At 46.6% G+C, this 19,834-nt stretch overlaps 1 protein-coding gene across 2 annotated transcripts in view; it reads right to left on the reverse strand.

Moving 5' to 3' along the window:
- The window catches only part of LOC135811195 (RING finger protein nhl-1-like), a 209,821-nt gene that overhangs the window by 139,935 nt on the left and 50,052 nt on the right, over positions 1 to 19,834 (reverse strand). For both annotated transcript variants that reach the window (XM_065324389.1, XM_065324388.1), the window contains one exon: positions 902 to 999. In XM_065324389.1, the coding sequence (XP_065180461.1) occupies positions 902 to 999 (98 nt within the window). The remainder of the gene's footprint in view (positions 1 to 901; positions 1,000 to 19,834) is intronic.

Genomic DNA, 19,834 nt, shown 5'->3' on the forward strand with positions numbered 1-19,834 from the left:
TCTTTATCCTATCGCGACGAACTTTATATGACCGCAAGACATTTACAACGGTGTATTCATTGTCGCGATGTGTTTATGTTTCACGGAGTTACGATAGTTTGTACACTGGACGATGCACTGCGATATAATGTGCGTTCGCCCCGGGCAGTGATTTTGGTGTTCATCCTGTTGCCGCTCAGTGGTTCTATATCCTATCGCAACGAAATTTGTGTCTTCGGAAAGATGACCTCAAGACCTTTGCTACGGTGTATTGATTGTCGCGACGTGTTCATGTGTCACCGATTTACCATAGTTTGTACACTGGTCTATGCACTGCGATATGATGCGTGAATTATTTTCCGCGTATATACGCTCATGGCTCGAAAAGGGTTAAGTAGCGGTGCGTGACAAAAGCAAACATGCCAGTATGCATTTTAACACACACTAACTACCCTAATTGCCAGAGTATAAAGCGCACCTGAGCATAATACACAGAACTAATTTTGCCAAAGTTTAACTTAAGGCAACTCAAGGTATATCGGGAGTATAATACGCAGTCCTGATTTGAGAACATTTTGGATTACAAAGACAGTACTATAGTGTGATCAGAGCCAACATTGTCATAAAAATTACATCCGTAAATGCAAGTGTAACATATGGTGTTTCATGCACATCTTGCATTTGCAGTGTAGCTGGCAAAAGACACCAGAAATGTATGAATATGTTTTGTGTAGAGTCATGGACTCAGATGTGGTAAATTTGGCTACAGGGACATCCATAGTCATTAGACTTCTTCCAAAGTGCACATATTCTCATATTTGGAGCACAGTGCTCACCAGCAACTTGTGGCCTGAAATAGCGTATCTAAAGTTTGAACTACACTCTGACAAACACGGTACAATACTAGTGTGACAAAACTCACTTTCATGACAGGTCCGTCCACGATAGCTGATACAGCAGTAACTGATGACTGCACATCGCCGATTTTTCCATCCACGTCACTGCGCATGTCAGATTGAACTGAAAAGTTGTCAAGAAAAAACACAAAGAAAAAAACCAAGCGAGTCCTTTACTATATCCATACTATCCCTACACACACAATATAGCTATTCTTATATCCATACTATCCCTAAACACACAATTTAGCTATTCTTATATCCATACTATCCCTACACACACAATATAGCTATTCTTATATCCATACTATCCCTACAAACACAATATAGCTATTCTTATATCCTCCTATATGTCAATGACATGGAGGACCACCTCCCAGCCACAACCCAGCTCGCCATATATGCAGATGACACCACGCTTTATCAGTGCATCCCATCCCTGACCGCTCTCCCAGTTGGCCTAGCGCAGCTCCAGACTGCTGTGGATGCCTTAGCTGAATGGGGCCAGAGCTGGAAGATCGCATTCGAGCCGACAAAGTCGCAAGTCTTGACAATTTCGCATCACCGTCAACCCTGGCCGATTCCTCCAGCCACTTTCAATGGGGTGGCCATAGAGGAAGTGGAGGAGCTGAAGTTGCTCGGAGTGGTCTTTGATCGGAGCCTCTCCTTTCGCTCCCACATTCGACAGGTTGCAGTCCGTGGTCACCAACGTCTTGGCTTCATGAGGAAGGCCCTGCCCATTCTCGACAGCAAGGCCAAGTATGCAGTGTATCGCGGCTTCGTCCGCCCAGTACTTGAGTACTGCCCGCTTTCATGGTTGGGTGCGTCCCAGTCTACCCTGAACCAGCTGGACCGGGTACAGCACCGAGCCCTAAAGCTTATCGGCCCAGGGTCATACCTCCCAAGCCTCACTGTTCGGCGTCAAGTCGCAGCACTCACATTCCTGTACAAGCTGCATTGGATCGACGGTCCCCCAATCCTGACCACCATGACACCACCGAGGGCAGTTGCAAACCAGCACCGGCGCTCCACTCGCCACCAGCAAAAGAACCAGCACCAGCACCAACTAGCACCGACACTGCCCGCCGGAGCCCGTAATAGTGCTCTCCGATCATTCCCCCATGCCACGATCCAAGACTGGAATCGTCTCCCATCTGCCCTGCTACGCAACCTTCCCACGCAGAAGGGAATGCAGGCATTCAAGGAAGGCGCCTACAAGTCGCTCCGCAGCCGAGACTGGCGTTCAGCCACAGATGCCCTCTGAACACTCCCTGAACACCCTCTCTGCTTGCACCCTGGCTCCCCCCTTTTTTATTTTTTATTTTTTATTGTTTTATTTATTTATTATTTTTATTTTTTATTTTTTATTTTCTTCCTCTATCACATGTATCATCTTTCCGTTTTCCTTCCTCTATATAAATGTACCCCCCCCCCCCTCCCCTCCCCCTGTGCCTACTCCTCCCCAGTTTTTGGTGCTCTGAAGTGTCGCTGAAGCCGAGACCTCAGGTCGGCGGAGATGCTCCAGTTTTCACCACCACCGTTCCGTCTGCAACCACCTCTACCATGCAGTATTCTGTTCTCGAGGTTCGTGGTTTCTCGTAAAAAAAAAGAAAAGAAAAAAACTATCCCTACACACACAATATAGCTATTCTTATATCCATACTATCTCTACACACACAATATAGCTATTCTTATATCCATACTATCACTACACATAATATAGCTATTCTTATATCCATACTATCCCTACACACAATATAGCTATTCTTATATCCATACTATCCCTACACACACAATATAGCTATTCTTATATCCATACTATCTCTACACACACAATATAGCTATTCTTATATCTGTTAGGTACCTCCTCCCGTACCTTTTCTAGCTGGCCTGCATGCACTTGCGTACGCACCTTTTGTCTCCTTTTGTTCCGTTGGCCTGGGTAGCTACTTGCGCGCCCATATTTGCCATAGCTACCCAGGCCCTTTATCTTGCCGTTCAGACTTGATCTCTCTCTCTCTTTTCTCACTCTTCAATGTAGTCGTTTCCTTCGTCTTGGTCTCTTGTCTCGTCGTCTACTAGTATAATAAATGTCGTTCCCACAAACCTGTTCCCATTGTAATGTCTGGATAATGTGTCGTCAGTCGTCCCGTTTCGAACTCAACATATCCATACTATCCCTACACACAATATAGCTATTCTTATATTCATACTATCCCTACACACACAATATAGCTATCCTTATATCCATACTATCTCTACACACACAATATAGCTATTCTTATATCCATACTATCCCTACACACACAATATAGCTATTCTTATATCCATACTATCCCTACACACAATATAGCTATTCTTATATCCATACTATCCCTACACACACAATATAGCTATTCTTATATCCATACTATTCCTGCACACACAATATAGCTATTCTTATATCCATACTATCTCTACACACACAATATAGCTACTCTTATATCCATACTATCCCTACACACAATATAGCTATTCTTATATCCATACTATCTCTACACACACAATATAGCTACTCTTATATCCATACTATCCCTACACACACAGTATAGCTATTCTTATATCCATACTATCTCTACACACACAATATAGCTATTCTTATATCCATACTATCTCTACACACACAGTATAGCTATTCTTATATCCATACTATCCCTACACACACAATATAGCTATTCTTATATCCATACTATCCCTACACACACAATATAGCTATTCTTATATCCATACTATCTCTACACACACAATATAGCTATTCTTATATCCATACTATCTCTACACACACAGTATAGCTATTCTTATATCCATACTATCCCTACACACACAATATAGCTATTCTTATATCCATACTATCCCTACACACACAATATAGCTATTCTTATATCCATACTATCCCCCCACACACAATTATAGCTTTTCTTATATCCATACTATCCCTACACACACAATATAATATTGGGCCAGTGCATGCAATACCGTGTCTAAGGGCAAATTTTTGGAAATTTTTTTCTTTCTTGAAAATCAATCACAGCGGTCTAGAGAACACCTCTGTGGAAGATAAAGTTGGATTTCACATTTGAAAGTACATAGAGACCATGATTTCTATGGCATTGTCCAAAATAGAATATGCCTTGTATAATGCATTATCTACAGTGTCGTTGAAAGCAGCAACAGTTTTGCGTGTCAGCCTTTAGTATTGGCCAAGACATTCAATGAAGGCTGCCTTGCTCTCCAGTCGAAACTGGGCAACATTGTCCAGCAAGTTCTTGTGGCGTTGAGCTAACAAGAACTCGCGTTCTTTTTGTGCAAAGACAACATGGTCACGGAGTGGTTCCGTTGCATAATTCTTTTCATCCTATGCACGAGGAGAACGAATATCGTCCCGGAGCAGCTCACACTTGTTGCACACATCCATCCGTCGCGTCATGAACTCCATGGACTTGCACTTCTTGTTCTACAGATACAAAATATATAGTAACCCAGGGTTTGCGCTTCACAAGATTGCTCGACATGTTCCGAAAGGGCAAACTTGTAGGCGACAGATATAGGTAAGTTTATTGGAGATTCCTCACCTCTCCCTCTTGGTGCAGCAGACAGCGGGAGACTGAACACTAAGCTGTAGGTCAGAATAAACTGCTGCACTCTGTCTCCCACTTCTGCACTAAATTTATTCCAAGGCACATTGCCAGATTTCCATGTGCACCAGGGTGACAGCTATTGACATAGTATTGTTCTCCTTGTCCACTTGCACACCGTCATGTTCTGCCAACCACAATCATCATGATCATGGAGCTGCATAAACGCGGTTCCACACACGATGTATCCCATAACAGTTTATCCAAACGTGATGCGCGTCCGTTCCGTTGCGGAAGCTGTCGACTGATGCCCGACAGTCGACAGGATCGTCATGAGTGCAGCGCAGCCAGCACACCAATATAAAAATGCCGAGGTCCTTCGATTTCATCGCCGAGATTTAGTCGTCGTAATGGAGGATTGCGCTCGGCGTGAAGCTGCTGATATGGTAGTTCCAAACGCAGCCACAGCCTTCGAGGATCAGTGAGTCCACAGCGGCAATCCTCTGAAGCGCATCCTGCTCATCGTCGCTTGCAGAGTCCACAGAATCTCCGCCTAAATCCATCCGCTCTCGACTCGCCTTCAACCTCAACGCAGGAGTCTTTCACTCCCGGACGCTTAGCTGGGGCTTCGTCGGAGTTACTGTGAGCATGCAGTACAGCTGCTAGTTGCCGATTGCTCCGACTCACGACTCGCCAAATAAATTGTCGTCTTCCTCCGCGATAGTAAACCTTGCCGATCTCTACGGACGCACCGGCGATAATCACGGGAGCGGTGCAGCTCAACTAACGTGCTGCTCGGCGTCTGCCGCGAGTGTGTCTACTCAGAGGCCCTTCCTCAAGTGCTACTTCCAAGTCGTCCTGCTTCGCCACGTCCATGTTGATTGCTGCAAGTCGATTGCTTGTTGCTTCTCTTGTCGTCTTGAGATCGATTAGGAATGACAAGATCCGCGATAGAGCCACAAAAAATATAACTCTTCTTTCCGAGCGATTTTCTCAAAATTCTGAAAGAAATCGGTTTCCCCCGAAGACACGTTTTCGCATGCACTGGCCCAATTATAGCTATTCTTATATCCATACTATCCCTACACACACAATATAGCTATTCTTATATCAATACTATCCCTACACACACAATATAGCTATTCTTATATCCATACTATCCCTATACACACAATATAGCTATTCTTATATCCATACTATCCCTACACACACAACATAGCTATTCTTATATCCATACTATCCCTACACACACAATATAGCTATTCTTATATCCATACTATCCCTACACACACAATATAGCTATTCTTATATCCATACTATCCCTACACACACAATATAGCTATTCTTATATCCATACTATCTCTACACACACAATATAGCTATTCTTATATCCATACTATCCCTACACACACAATATAGCTATTCTTATATCCATACTATCCCTACACACAGAATAGTGTTGTTTTTCGTTGCCTGAGAGTAGCGATTGAAACGAAAAATGTATTTTTTTGCCAGCATTTTCACCATAGTTACGGCACCAGGATTGCGTTAGCTGTTTTTTTGTCAGTGTTCTCAAACTTTTCTCTTCATCGTGGTCTTTCTCTTTTTGTTGTAGTTTGCATTTTTGTTCGTCCGTGGAAGAGCTTGACCATGCCACAAACGAGAAGTCGAAACTCGCCGGCAATCGTTTCGCTTGCACCCGTGGTTCAAACCACAGTTCCACCCAGAAAAAAGCGGACCCGGTCCGCCTCACCTGGAGCTGTGGGTACGGCCCCAAAGCGTATCCGTGCTGGCAACGTCGAGGAGCAAGGACCTGCTCCGGATCCCGTTATGGTGGATTCCCCGGAGGTTTCCGGCTCCCCACCAGCTTGGTTCGTGCAGGCCCTCGGACAGCTGTCTTTCCCAGTGCCTTTGACATCCCCTCCGATCACATCGTCGTTGGCTCCCCCCGTGTCCCCCGAATCGCCGTCTTTGCCATCCAACTGACCAACATCCGAGGCGGACAGGTCCCCTGCGTGATGGAATCTGACACAACTCGTGGCAAGCCAGCTGTTGAAACTGCAATACCCACAGGACAAAATCCAGGAGCTGAGGACAGTGTCTGAAACGGGTCCCAACCCCAAACCCCAGCAAACAAAAACCTTGCTCGTACTCGTAGCAAAAAATGCTGCGAACAACATTTTGAACTAAAAATCGAACTGTTTGCAACCAAGGACAGCGCCAAGCCCCTGGTCCGTGCAAGACACCAGCAAGGCGCTATGTCATCCATCGACCGAGCCTGATATACACATGAAACAAACTTCTGAGAATTGTGGAGGAAACGTTTGGGATATCGTGGTGATATTTGGATGCTGGTGATGACGCTGCACGCAAAACATGCAGGACGAAGAAACATGCCATCTCCAGCAGAAGCGGTGACCACTGCAGTAGCTACAGCAGCCTACAGCCGCAGCTGCCACTGGGCTATCAGCCGTCGCCAGCCGCGAAATCACGAGGCCAGAGGACGGATCGTGGCGTGCTGCCAGTGATTATCCAGATAAGTTGATTTTATTGTATGCTTTTTCTCATAGGTTTAACAGATTGGTGCCGTAGTGTACTCCAGTCGGCTCCGTTCGAGCTTCTTTGCGTTCGTGAATGAAATTACTTGTTTCGCTACTCCAAGCATCCTCTGTAATAAAATGGATATTGTCTCTCCCTTTCTCTTCCTCCGGCAAGCACCGAATAATTCGGTACCGAGAGTAGCGCCGCCAACCATGAGGGATTTGTTTATTGTGGTATAAAGTGCTTTCTTACGCGTAGCTTGTCAGGCGTAGTTTTGCCGGTGAATAAGCTCCAGCTGATGGTAATCGTGCAATTTCTTTACACCCTTGCAGGCAATGTTTGCAATTCCAGTACTTTATGCGGGGAAGGGTACTGCACTAGTTCATCTTCCAGTATATCCATTGTACAGCGTCGGTGCATTATTAGTGCGGCAGTGGATGATTCTAAAAATTCGTGTATGTGAAGCTATCTTTGTGAACGCGCGTATGGCAAACTGTGAGCTGGTGGCATAACTGTGTTTTGAAATGAGTGTGCTCCGCTTAGTGTGTTGGCGGACAAGGCCTGTTGCATCTGTCTTACTGAACGCATTGTGCGTTATGGTAATAATATACTATGTTGGAACGGTCATGCCTGATGAGTGCATCGTGCACTGAGTGTCGGCGATGATTCCTGGTGTAACTGTCCTAATTGAAAAGCACATTGTGGGCTGTGCTGTAAAACTGTGTGTCTCGATGAGTGTACTTCGCATAGTGCATTGGTGGACAAGTCCTGTCGTATCTGTCTAACTGGATGAACGCATTGTGCGTTGTGCTATGCCAGAACTGTCTCGCTTGAGGACTCGAGTGCATTGTGCGCTGAGTGTCAGTATTGATTTCTGGTGTAACCGTCTGAATCAACGAGCACATTATGCACTGTGCAATGACATATGAGTCCCGATAGAACTGTCTCTTAATTTGTCTGTCTCTCATTTTCAGTTTCTTGTTCTTTCGTCTGTTTTGTTCCCTTATTTTTGTTTTTGTTTTGTTGTTAGCGTTCCCCGGCCTTGGAGGAGACATAGTTATTGGATTTTCTTTTCTTGGAAAGTAATCGTGTAGTTTTATATGGTCTGGGCTTGATCCTATGATCCTATGATCCTATGATCCTATGATCCTATGATCCTATGATCCTATGATCCTATGATCCTATGATCCTATGATCCTATGATCCTATGATCCTATGATCCTATGATCCTATGATCCTATGCGCAAAGTGAGTGCTAGCGGAGTGCTGTCACTACAGTCTGTGGAGGGCATGCGTTTTTGTGTGAGGCTCCCAGGGAGCAAAGGTGTGGAATACTTGGTGATCTGCATGCCTATGGGAGGCAGATCTGGAGCTCACTGGGAGCGTGTGAGTCATTCCCACCTGGTGGGCAGGTTGTGCGTGTGTTTTCCCAAGGGGACAATGTACGACGGGACACTGGGTTATCTGCATGCCAATGAGAGGCAGGCCTGGAGCTCCCTGGGAGCGGGTTGGTCATCCCCACTTGGTGGTTAGGTTGTTCATGTGTTTGCCCGAGGGGACAATGTGCTACGGGATGCTGTTGTCTGCGGGGGTCGGGTTTGTTTGTGGCTCGGAAGCCTACGGAATGAGCTGTTATCATTCATGGGACCCTTTTACGGTGGCCATTAATGAGGATCCATGGTTGTTGTTTTTTTGCTGACTGGGTTGCGTGTTTCTGCCTATTTTTGCTTCTCCGTGTGTAATTCTTATCAGGCCCGTCCGCGTTCTGAGACGAGGTGGACGCTGTGACACAGCCATCCCTGAAACCTCTGGCGGACCTGCTAAGGACAGTGATTTGGAAGGATGTTGCTAGCTCCACTGCGTCTGCGTACCAGCGCGCGTTACACCGATGGGAAAAGTGGGCCGTACCGTGTCAAGTTCCGTCATTCCCAGCGGCACTCACCAGCGTGTGCTTATACATCATGAAGGTATTGCAGTCACTGTGTACCATGGGGACAATTAATCAATTGGTGGCGGCATTTTTTTTTTCTGAATACCACAGTACCATCAGATACTGCACAGCGGGGGCGGTGGCATATTGGATGAAAGTGGGGCGGGGCAAAAGTAACTCCTCCGACCAAAGGTCTCGGAATCATCGTTACTCCTGTGCGGCATTGCACTGGGTGCATTGTAAGGCGGATTGTCAGGATCTGACACAACATGGCGTGGTGAGACAATTGCTCACTGCTGCGACGTCTTTGTGGCCGACCTATCAGTCACCGCTCACCCTTGAGGTCGGTGGTGTTCAACAAGGCCGTCGCCACACTGGCTACCCCTACCGCCCTGTTGCAGGACTGGCAAACCGCAGCGTTGTTTGTCCTCAGCTTCACTGCTCTGCTTCGCTGGGACGATTTACAATGCCTCACGCCTCAGAATGTCTCCATTTGCGGCACGCATATATCCCTCCACCTGCGACAACACAAGAATGACCAGTTGCGCCAGGGTGACGTGGTCATGGTGAGCCAACTGGAGCAGCAGACTACTACACCATGTCCTGTGTCGGTCATAGAGGGTTTCTTGGAGAGAGCACGGCATGTACCCGCTCAATCTCTCTTTGGCAAGGTCTCCACAGCAACCCACCAGTCATGTCTGCGGGGAAAGATGACATACGCCCGGGCGAGCAAATTGATCCACACGGCTCTCGCCCGCGTAAGTGAAGACCCCACAGGGTATGGCACGCACAGTTCCCGCTCGGGGGGAGCGACGGCAGCAGCCAATGCTGGCGTGCCAGAGCCCCTTCTTCAGCGGCAAGGGGGTTAGAAGTCATCCACATGTAAGAATATGTATGTGTAGGATTCCCTCAAGGACATGCTGTCGGTGTCTCGCGCTGTACTACACCAGTGACTGTCGGGTCGGCTATCCTTTCCGTCGTGAGTGAACAAACACCACACTACTACTGTGATCTGTATCTTTCTGTTGCGTGTGGGTGAGTCTGCGGTGTACGCAGAGGCCAGCTAGCTGGCAAAAAGTGTTATTTTTCGTTGGCTGAGCATAGAGAATGAAACGAAACATGTATTTTTTGCCAGCATTTTCACCATAGTTCCGGCACCAGGATTCCGTCAGCTGTTTTTTTGTCAGTGTTCTCAAACTTTTCTCTTCATCGTGGTTTTTCTCTTTTCATTGTAGTTTCCCTCCCCTTTTTTCCCACTTCTGGATAGGTCCTACAGGCTACGTTTTCATTTATCTGATGGGGATATTCTAACCGGTTTTTCCTCAGGGATTTGCTTTCGCCGGGATCCTGGGTTTTTTCCGCCCGCTTCGGGCTGGTTAATTATCCGGCGGCCCCATTCACCACAGTGGTTCACTTTTTGCACTGGCCCATTGCCCGCCATCCTCCTGGCACCTCCACCCATCTACTGTACACTGCCTCCCCATCGCCTTTTTCCACGCTTTCATGCTCACATCTGCCTGTTGCCCGCCACCCTCCTAGCACTTCTACTGTCGCGCTTTGGCCCGCGCCAGCTTTCTAGCCATACCGTACACCAGATTTAGCGCTAAATTTGTTTATGCTCAAGTTGTGGCCCTATGTGTTTATAAGCATACTGTTGGGTAGACCCGAGTATCAGTTGTCTGATGATTGCCTAACGGCATGAAATTCAGAGTTACAACCAACCAGAACGTCCTCCACTGAGTCTGCTATTCTTATATCCATACTATCCCTACACACACAATATAGCTATTCTTATATCCATACTATCCCTACACACACAATATAGCTATTCTTATATCCATACTATCCCTACACACACAATATAGCTATTCTTATATCCATACTATCCCTACACACAATAAAGCTATTCTTATATCCATACTATCTCTACACACACAATATAGCTATTCTTATACCCATACTATCCCTACACACACAATATAGCTATTCTTATATCCATACTATCCCTACACACACAATATAGCTATTCTTATATCCATACTATCCCTACACACACAATATAGCTATTCTTATATCCATACTATCTCTACACACACAATATAGCTATTCTTATATCCATACTATCCCTACACACACAATATAGCTATTCTTATATCCATACTATCCCTACACACACAATATAGCTATTCTTATATCCATACCTAGCCCTACACACACAATATAGCTATTCTTATATCCATACTATCTCTACACACACAATATAGCTATTCTTATACCCATACTATCCCTACACACACAATATAGCTATTCTTATATCCATACTATCCCTACACACACAATATAGCTATTCTTATATCCATACTATCCCTATACACACAATATAGCTATTCTTATATCCATACTATCTCTACACACACAATATATATAATTCTTATATCCATACTATCCCTACACACACAATATAGCTATTCTTATATCCATACTATCCCTACACACACAATATAGCTATTCTTATATCCATACTATCTCTACACACACAATATAGATATTCTTATATCCATACTATCCCTACACACACAATATAGCTATTCTTATATCCATACTATCCCTACACACACAATATAGCTATTCTTATATCCATACTATCTCTACACACACAATATAGCTATTCTTATATCCATACTATCCCTTGCATTCCCAACTCATCACAACCACGCGCTCTTCAGCCGAACCATACAGGCACCAGCAAGGACACTTCCGTTGAGAGATAATATTGCTCCACGCCCCTAGACAGCTGTTTCGCTCCCTGTCGGAGCTCATCAGTAGAGGATGATAATGATGATAATGGAGGAATGATCATTCTTATACACCAGAAATGGCGCAAGTGTGCGCTTTCCACATATATCAATGGCATATGCAAGCTGCTAAAATGGTAAAGTGTGAGAACAGCGATAAATAATCATAGTACGCGCTCATTGGTGGAGAAACACACCACTCAAGCGACGAAAATCTTACTCGGAATACTGATGCCAATGGAAAGTACACGTATGTTGTTTATTATTATGATGTTGCAATGTCCATGTATGCAGGCGAGGCGAGACTCACCGCCGAGACCCACCAACGCCACAGGCTCGGTTGCGATTCAGGATTCACACCGACCTGTCCGCCCGTCAACAGGTTCGACAGCGGGGGACCCCACTGATGCCGATGTCGATGCACACCAGGAAACTTGTAGTCGTGAGTGTGATACTAACAGGTTTAGTAGCAACCACTGACAAACGAGAGGCCAGCTGGGGCATTCACTCCAGTCAGGGATGCTTGGTCGACGCTTCGTATCAGCAGCTCAGCTCAGTTTGATCAAAGATGTTGCAGATGTGTCTTGCTTTCCTCCTTCCTTCTTCACCGACTCGTCTTGTCATCTCTCCTTCTTTCTTCACCGACTCTTCGTGTCCACTCTGCTCTGCCACTAACGGCGCATTAAAACTTCAGAACTAAATATTGCGACAGAGCTTTCGGCCATATTTTCAATTCATTGCATTCCCAACTCATCACAACCACGCGCTCTTCAGCCGAACCATACAGGCACCAGCAAGGACACTTCCGTTGAGAGATAATATTGCTCCACGCCCCTAGACAGCTGTTTCGCTCTCTATCGGAGCTCATCAGTAGAGGATGATAATGATGATAATGGAGGAATGATCATTCTTATACACCAGAAATGGCGCAAGTCGATCCTGTTGACGGGCGGACAGGTCGGTGTGAATCCTGAATGGCAACCGAGCCTGTCGCGTTGGGAGATCTCGGCGGTGAGTCTCGCCTCGCCTGCATACATGGACATTGCAACATCATAATAATAAACAACATACGTGTACTTTCCATTGGCATCAGTATTCCGAGTAAGATTTTCGTCGCTTGAGTGGTGTGTTTCTCCACCAATGAGCGCGTACTATGATTATTTATCGCTGTTCTCACACTTTACCATTTTAGCAGCTTGCATATGCCATTGATATATGTGGAAAGCGCGCACTTGCGCCATTTCTGGTGTATAAGAATGATCATTCCTCCATTATCATCATTATCATCCTCTACTGATGAGCTCCGACAGGGAGCGAAACAGCTGTCTAGGGGCGTGGAGCAATATTATCTCTCAACGGAAGTGTCCTTGCTGGTGCCTGTATGGTTCGGCTGAAGAGCGCGTGGTTGTGATGAGTTGGGAATGCAATGAATTGAAAATATGGCCGAAAGCTCTGTCGCAATATTTAGTTCATACAATCCCTACACACACAATATAGCTATTCTTATATCCATACTATCCCTACACACACAATATAGCTATTCTTATATCCATACTATCCCTACACACACAATATAGCTATTCTTATATCCATACTATCCCTACACACACAATATAGCTATTCTTATATCCATACTATCCCTACACACACAATATAGCTATTCTTCTATCCATACTATCTCTACACACACAATATAGCTATTCTTATATCCATACTATCTCTACACACACAATATAGCTATTCTTATATCCATACTATCCCTACACACACAATATAGCTATTCTTATATCCATACTATCCCTACACACACAATATAGCTATTCTTATATCCATACTATCTCTACACACACAATATAGCTATTCTTATATCCATACTATCCCTACTCACACAATATAGCTATTCTTATATCCATACTATCTCTACACACACAATATAGCTATTCTTATATCCATACTATCTCTACACACACAATATAGCTATTCTTATATCCATACTATCCCTACACACACAATATAGCTATTCTTATATCCAAACTATCTCTACACACACAATATAGCTATTCTTATATCCATACTATCTCTACACACACAATATAGCTATTCTTATATCCATACTATCTCTACACACACAATATAGCTATTCTTATATCCATACTATCCCTACTCACACAATATAGCTATTCTTATATCCATACTATCTCTACACACACAATATAGCTATTCTTATATCCATACTATCTCTACACACACAATATAGCTATTCTTATATCCATACTATCCCTACACACACAATATAGCTATTCTTATATCCATACTATCTCTACACACACAATATAGCTATTCTTATATCCATACTATCTCTACACACACAATATAGCTATTCTTATATCCATACTATCCCTACACACACAATATAGCTATTCTTATATCTGTTAGCTGCTCCCGGCTAATGATGCCCCCTCACACCGGAACACAGGGGTTTTATATGATTGGATTATAGAAGTATTCGATAAGAGTGTAGACAGGAGGAGAACAGGACAACGACAACTCAAGACAAGACTAGAACAGAACAGAACTGGAGCATGCGCTCTTCTATGTGAGTGGCTCATTGCCGAGGGGAACGAGCGGGAAATACGAATAGTGAGTATACAGGTCGTAGCATACATACACCTATTACACTGTGCCCCCCCCTCCCTAGCTAAAATTCACGTCCACGGGAATGAACGAAATACCTAGGAAACAAACAAAAGAAAACAAACCAAATAATAAAATCAGTCCAGGACATAGTCAGCTAGTCGAGCAGGTGCAGTGCGAACACGGCCAGAACGACGAGAAACAGGAGAAGAAGTACGGACCGGATCAGACGAGGGCGGCTGTAGCGGCGGAACGCAGCGCGGCAAATCATCATCGGGCAGGGGCAATGTAACAGGACCGGACACAGTTACAGCTTTCTTGAGGCGGTTGATGTTGAGTTAGCCTGATGCCACGCAGGAGTCCATTGTGGGACAAGACAAAGACTGATTTATTTACAACGAGCATGCATAATTATAGATCCGAGAGAGACAATACGGAGAGGGACAATACGGCGACAAACACTATACACAACATCTCCCTTTCCGGGAAAGGAGGGGAAGAGAGAGAAAAGATGAATCTACACAATATATCCCTTTTCCGGGAAGAAAGAGGAACATGAAAAATTAGATTGAGAGACGAGCTAGGGCCTACACGTACACCAGTACAGTTCTGTCAGTAGCAGTGCATGCCTAGCATCTGCACAGAAGAGAATTTTGTTTTTTTTGAAAACTGAAGAAGTTCGAGGCAAAAAAAATGAGGAGATCGAGAGTGAAGAGAAAGAATAAAGAAGCACACAAGGTCAAAACGAAAACAAATGAAACACAAAGAGGGAATGAGCTACAGCTAACCGGCATACGCCTGGCAGTTCCTTCCGTCACGAGCCAGACTTGGTCGATCCAGAGCGCTCGTACCGTGACACCTCTATCTCTCCCAGACGGATGGGTTGAGCACAGCATGGGGACATGGCGATCAGTGCTCAACAGCAGGCTTATCGGAGCTGCCGAGAGATTGAGCATGCGAGGACGACGAACTGGCTGGACAGGGACGACAGTCAGCAGAGACAAGGAGCAGTGGCGTGACTGCTGCTGAAGAGTAGAGTCCACGAGTAGGACGAAACGAGTAGAGCGTAGTGCATGCCGGGCATGACTGGACTAACAACCAAACTTCTCAGACTGACGACGATGACGAGACTGTCCCGGAGCTGGGGATGCTCGACTGCGGGCTAGAGGCGAAGGGTTCTTTCCTACAGTCGTAGAAACCACAGCTGCCACCATGCTGAGTTAGCCTGATGCCACGCAGGAGTCCATTGTGAGACAAGACAAAGACTGATTAACGTATGATTGAGGCGTTCAACAAGTCCATTGCCCTCGGGGTGGTAACTGGTTGTGCGGGATTTCTGGATGCCAAGGATAGTGCGTAACGACTGGAACAACCGAGCTTCGAACTGAGAGCCTTGATTAGAGTGGAGGCGACGTGGCGCACCAAAATGAGACACCCAACCATGAACAAATGCCAGTGCGACAGCCTCAGCAGTAATGGCAGACAAAGGAACGGCTTCAGCCCAGCGAGTGAAGTAGTCGACGATGACAAGGACATACCTGTTACCGGTTGGAGTCACAGGAAGTGGACCAACGACATCCAATGCCACAAACTCAAACGGAAAACCAGCAGCCATGGACTGCAACGGAGCACGGTGCACTGGATTCTTAGAAGCCAACTGAGCACAAGTCGGACAACTCTGCACATAAATCTGGACATCGGATGCCATACCCTGCCAAAAGAAACGTTGACGGGCCAGATGTAACGTTTTCTCAATGCCAAAGTGACCAGCACCGGGCAGAGAATGAACAGACGCGAGCGCAGCACACTGCAAAACGACAGGGACAATCAGAACAGGATGTTCGACATCAACATCATGAGCGAACGGGGGATCAAGATACAACACCTTATCGATAAGACGCAACTGAGAAACAGAAGACCAAAGGAATTTCTGATGACGGCTGAAGGGACGGATATCCTCTTCAGGTGGACGGACAAATTTCCCACTGGCAGCATCGTACCAAGACAAAACCGCAGCGAGATCAGGATCAGCAGACTGGGCACTCAGAATATCCTGCGGCCGAAAACAATCAGGCGGCGGATCAGGAGAACTGACGAAAGTGGCTCCAGCAACTGGCACTTCAGCAGCAGCTGACAGCGGAACATCACGGGCAAGAGGCGGCGGACTCGGCGGAGGAGACGGCACATCGGTCACCACGCGGGACATAGCATCGGCATTCAGATGTTGGCGACCTGGACGGTGGACGACTCGGAATTCATATTCGGATTAACAGTCAAGCCAACGTGCTTTCTGTCCGCGGGGTTCCTTCAGGTTCCGGAGTGCAGTCAACGCAGTATTGTCCGTCCTGGCAACAAATGGTCGTGCCAACAAGTAGTGCCTGAAATACTCCGCAAAATAGACCAGAGCAAGGGCCTCACGATCGCTAGCATCGTAGTTGCGCTCAGCTTTCGTCAGTACACGGCTGCCGTACCCAATTGGTCGCTCAGTTCCATCCTGGATCTGGCTGAGGACTGCACCAACCGACACATTGCTCGCATCGGTGTCCAGAATGAATGCACCTGCTGAATCTTCAAACTGGGGGTACGCCATCACCGGCGCACTGGCAAGCGAACGCTTCAGAGCCTGGAACGCCGCTTCGCAAGCTTTCAACCACGCAAAGCGAGCATTCTTGCCTGTCAGAGCAGTCAGTGGAGCAGCACGCTGGGCGAACCCAAGGATGAAGCGGCGATAATATCCAGCGAAGCCAAGGAACTCGCGGACAGCTGTGACAGATTTCGGAGTCTTCCAGTTCCTGACCGCAATGAGTTTGGCCTCATTCGGGGAGATGCCCTCCGTTGACACGCGGTGTCCTAAGAAAGTGACCTCCTCCTGGAAGAAGGAGCATTTCTTCAGATTGAACCGCAGTCCAGCGGACCGAACTCACGCGAACACGGGCAGCAGAATCTGGAGTTGGCCAGACAGCGTTTTGCTGGCATTCAGGACATCATCAAAGAACACACGGCAGAATGGCTGAGCCGGTGTGTTACATAAGCCACTCAGGACTGCTTCCATTACGCGCTGAAATGTCGCTGGGCCATTCCTGCAGCCCATCGGCAGAACATTAAACTCAAACAAGCCCGGTGGCGTGGTAAATGCCGTCTTAGCCTTTTCGCTTCCTTCCATTGCTATTTGCCAGTACCCTGACGCTAAGTCAAGGGACGTGAAATACCGACAGCCAGACAGGGAATCAAGCATGTCATCCGTCCGGGGAATCGGGTAGGCGTCAGGTTCGGTGACAGAGTTCAACTTCGTCGTCGATACAGAGTCGAAGAGAGCCATCCTTCTTTGGCACCAATACTATGGGTGATGCCCACGGACTAATCGATTCTTGTATTATGCCTTGCTTCAACAGCGTATTCAGTAGATCTTGCAGAGCCTTCCGGCGGTGATATGGAATCCGCCTGGTAGGTTGTTTAATAGGAGTATGTGTGCTTGTATCAATTTTATGCGGAAACATATCACAATAGCCATAGTCGTCTTCATGCAATATAAATAGGTCGTGATTATCAATAAGGAGTGTGGTGAGCATGCTTTTGGTTTCGGATGAGAGGTTTTGTTGTGATTTAACGTATTCATGAATGGTAGCCTTGCGCTGTTCTGTGAGTTCAGGTGTGTGATCAGTGGTGACGGATGAAACGGCGGCGTCATCTTCATCATCATCATCCATAATGAGAGGAGACAGTTCGGCAATATTGGTGTTTTTATGTATAAGAATATTATGCTCAGCATGATTCTCAATAGTCATGACAATGTGTGAGTGATCGGGACCCACTGTTACAAGTGCAGGTGTCACCGACAACGTAGGAAACTTATCCACAAACGACTCTAGTGGATCAGCAACACAATCCAGAGTTTCCGAACAAGCATCCACATAGACACATGGTACTAGCACAACATGGCCAGCAGGCACAGACAACTCATCGTCAAGGCCAACACGAGAAGAATACGACGAAACAGGTACATCGTCGGAGCATGCATCAGATTCAGAATGAGGAGTATGAGTATTACATGAGGAGGAAGTATTACGCGGAACAATACGATCATAGGGCGTACGTGACGGAGGACACCCAGAACCAGAAACGTGCAACGGAACACACACATCGCCAAACATCACAACACCACGAGCAATATCTAATACACCACCATGCTGCAACAAAAAATCGGAACCAAGAATCATGTCACAGTGAATACCAGGAGAGACAACAACTGTGTGCTGGAAAGACAGATTTCCTAGCGACATACACAGATCCATGGATCCAACGACAGTAAGTTGTGCGCCATTGACTGCACACAACCGCGGAGCAGACTCTAGAGGAGGTCACTCTGTCAAATTAGGCAACAATTTAGAATGCACTAACGACACACTTGAACCAGAATCAACAAGAGCAACAACAGGAGACGAAGACGAAGACGAAAGACAAACATCAACGTGCACAATAATGGGTGATATCGCACCACATACCTCCTCGAGGGGCTCCACTCGGACGACTGACGGCGGCCCCGTGTCACCAGTCCCACCTAGTTTTTTGCGTGCGGGCAAGATGCAATGAAGTGGCCCTCTTCACCACATCCATGGCACACTCCACGGACAGGCCTCGCAAAACTCTGGCCACGACCACGACTAGGCGCACCAGCACCAGCACCACGAGCAACAAAACGTACATGGTCTTGCTGGGGTCGGGTGGGGCGATACAGACTCACACTCTCCATTTTCGCCTCCAAAGCAGAGAGACGCGAATCAAATCTCGACAAAAGCGAAGCCAACTGGTCTCGCTCAGATTCCGATTTCAGTGGACCGACTGCTGTGTAGGGGTCACGACCATGAGCAGTGCGACCGGGCTTCACTTCCGGAGCAGCAGCAAATACGGGCTGTGCGTACTGGTGAGGTACGGTGCGGGCCTGCTCGTGAGCATAAATAGCACCTACCTCGATGGCCTTTTGGACCGTCGCATCCAAATCAGTGGGCCAAGGTGACGCCAACGCCAAGCGCAAATCCTTCGATGCCTGGCCATCAATAAAAAGTTGCAAAAGCATTGAATCAAGCAGTGCACCTTGTTGTCCTGGGTAGGCTCGACGAGCGAGCTGACGAAGTTCCGTGGCATACCCGTGCTGAGTTTCACTGGCCAGCTTCATTCGCTGGCGAAGACTGGCCTCGTGCATCAATGCTTGCTGGGGCGGCTCAAGACGGACATGCAGAGCCTCGACTGCGTCGGAAATGTTTCTGTCAGGCGTGTGAGTAAGAATTTCGGTGAACATCTCATGAGCTGTACCAACAAGGCGAGCAGGTAGTAGCCGTAGCTTTTGGTCGTCGTCGTACCAACTCAACTGGCATGTGTGGACGAAATGCCTCATGTACGTGGTGAAATCTTGGCCTGGCTGATTTCCGAATGTCTCAGGAAGCAAGA

Source organism: Sycon ciliatum, chromosome 3, assembly GCF_964019385.1.
Source record: "Sycon ciliatum chromosome 3, ocSycCili1.1, whole genome shotgun sequence".
NCBI classification, from domain to species: domain Eukaryota; kingdom Metazoa; phylum Porifera; class Calcarea; order Leucosolenida; family Sycettidae; genus Sycon; species Sycon ciliatum.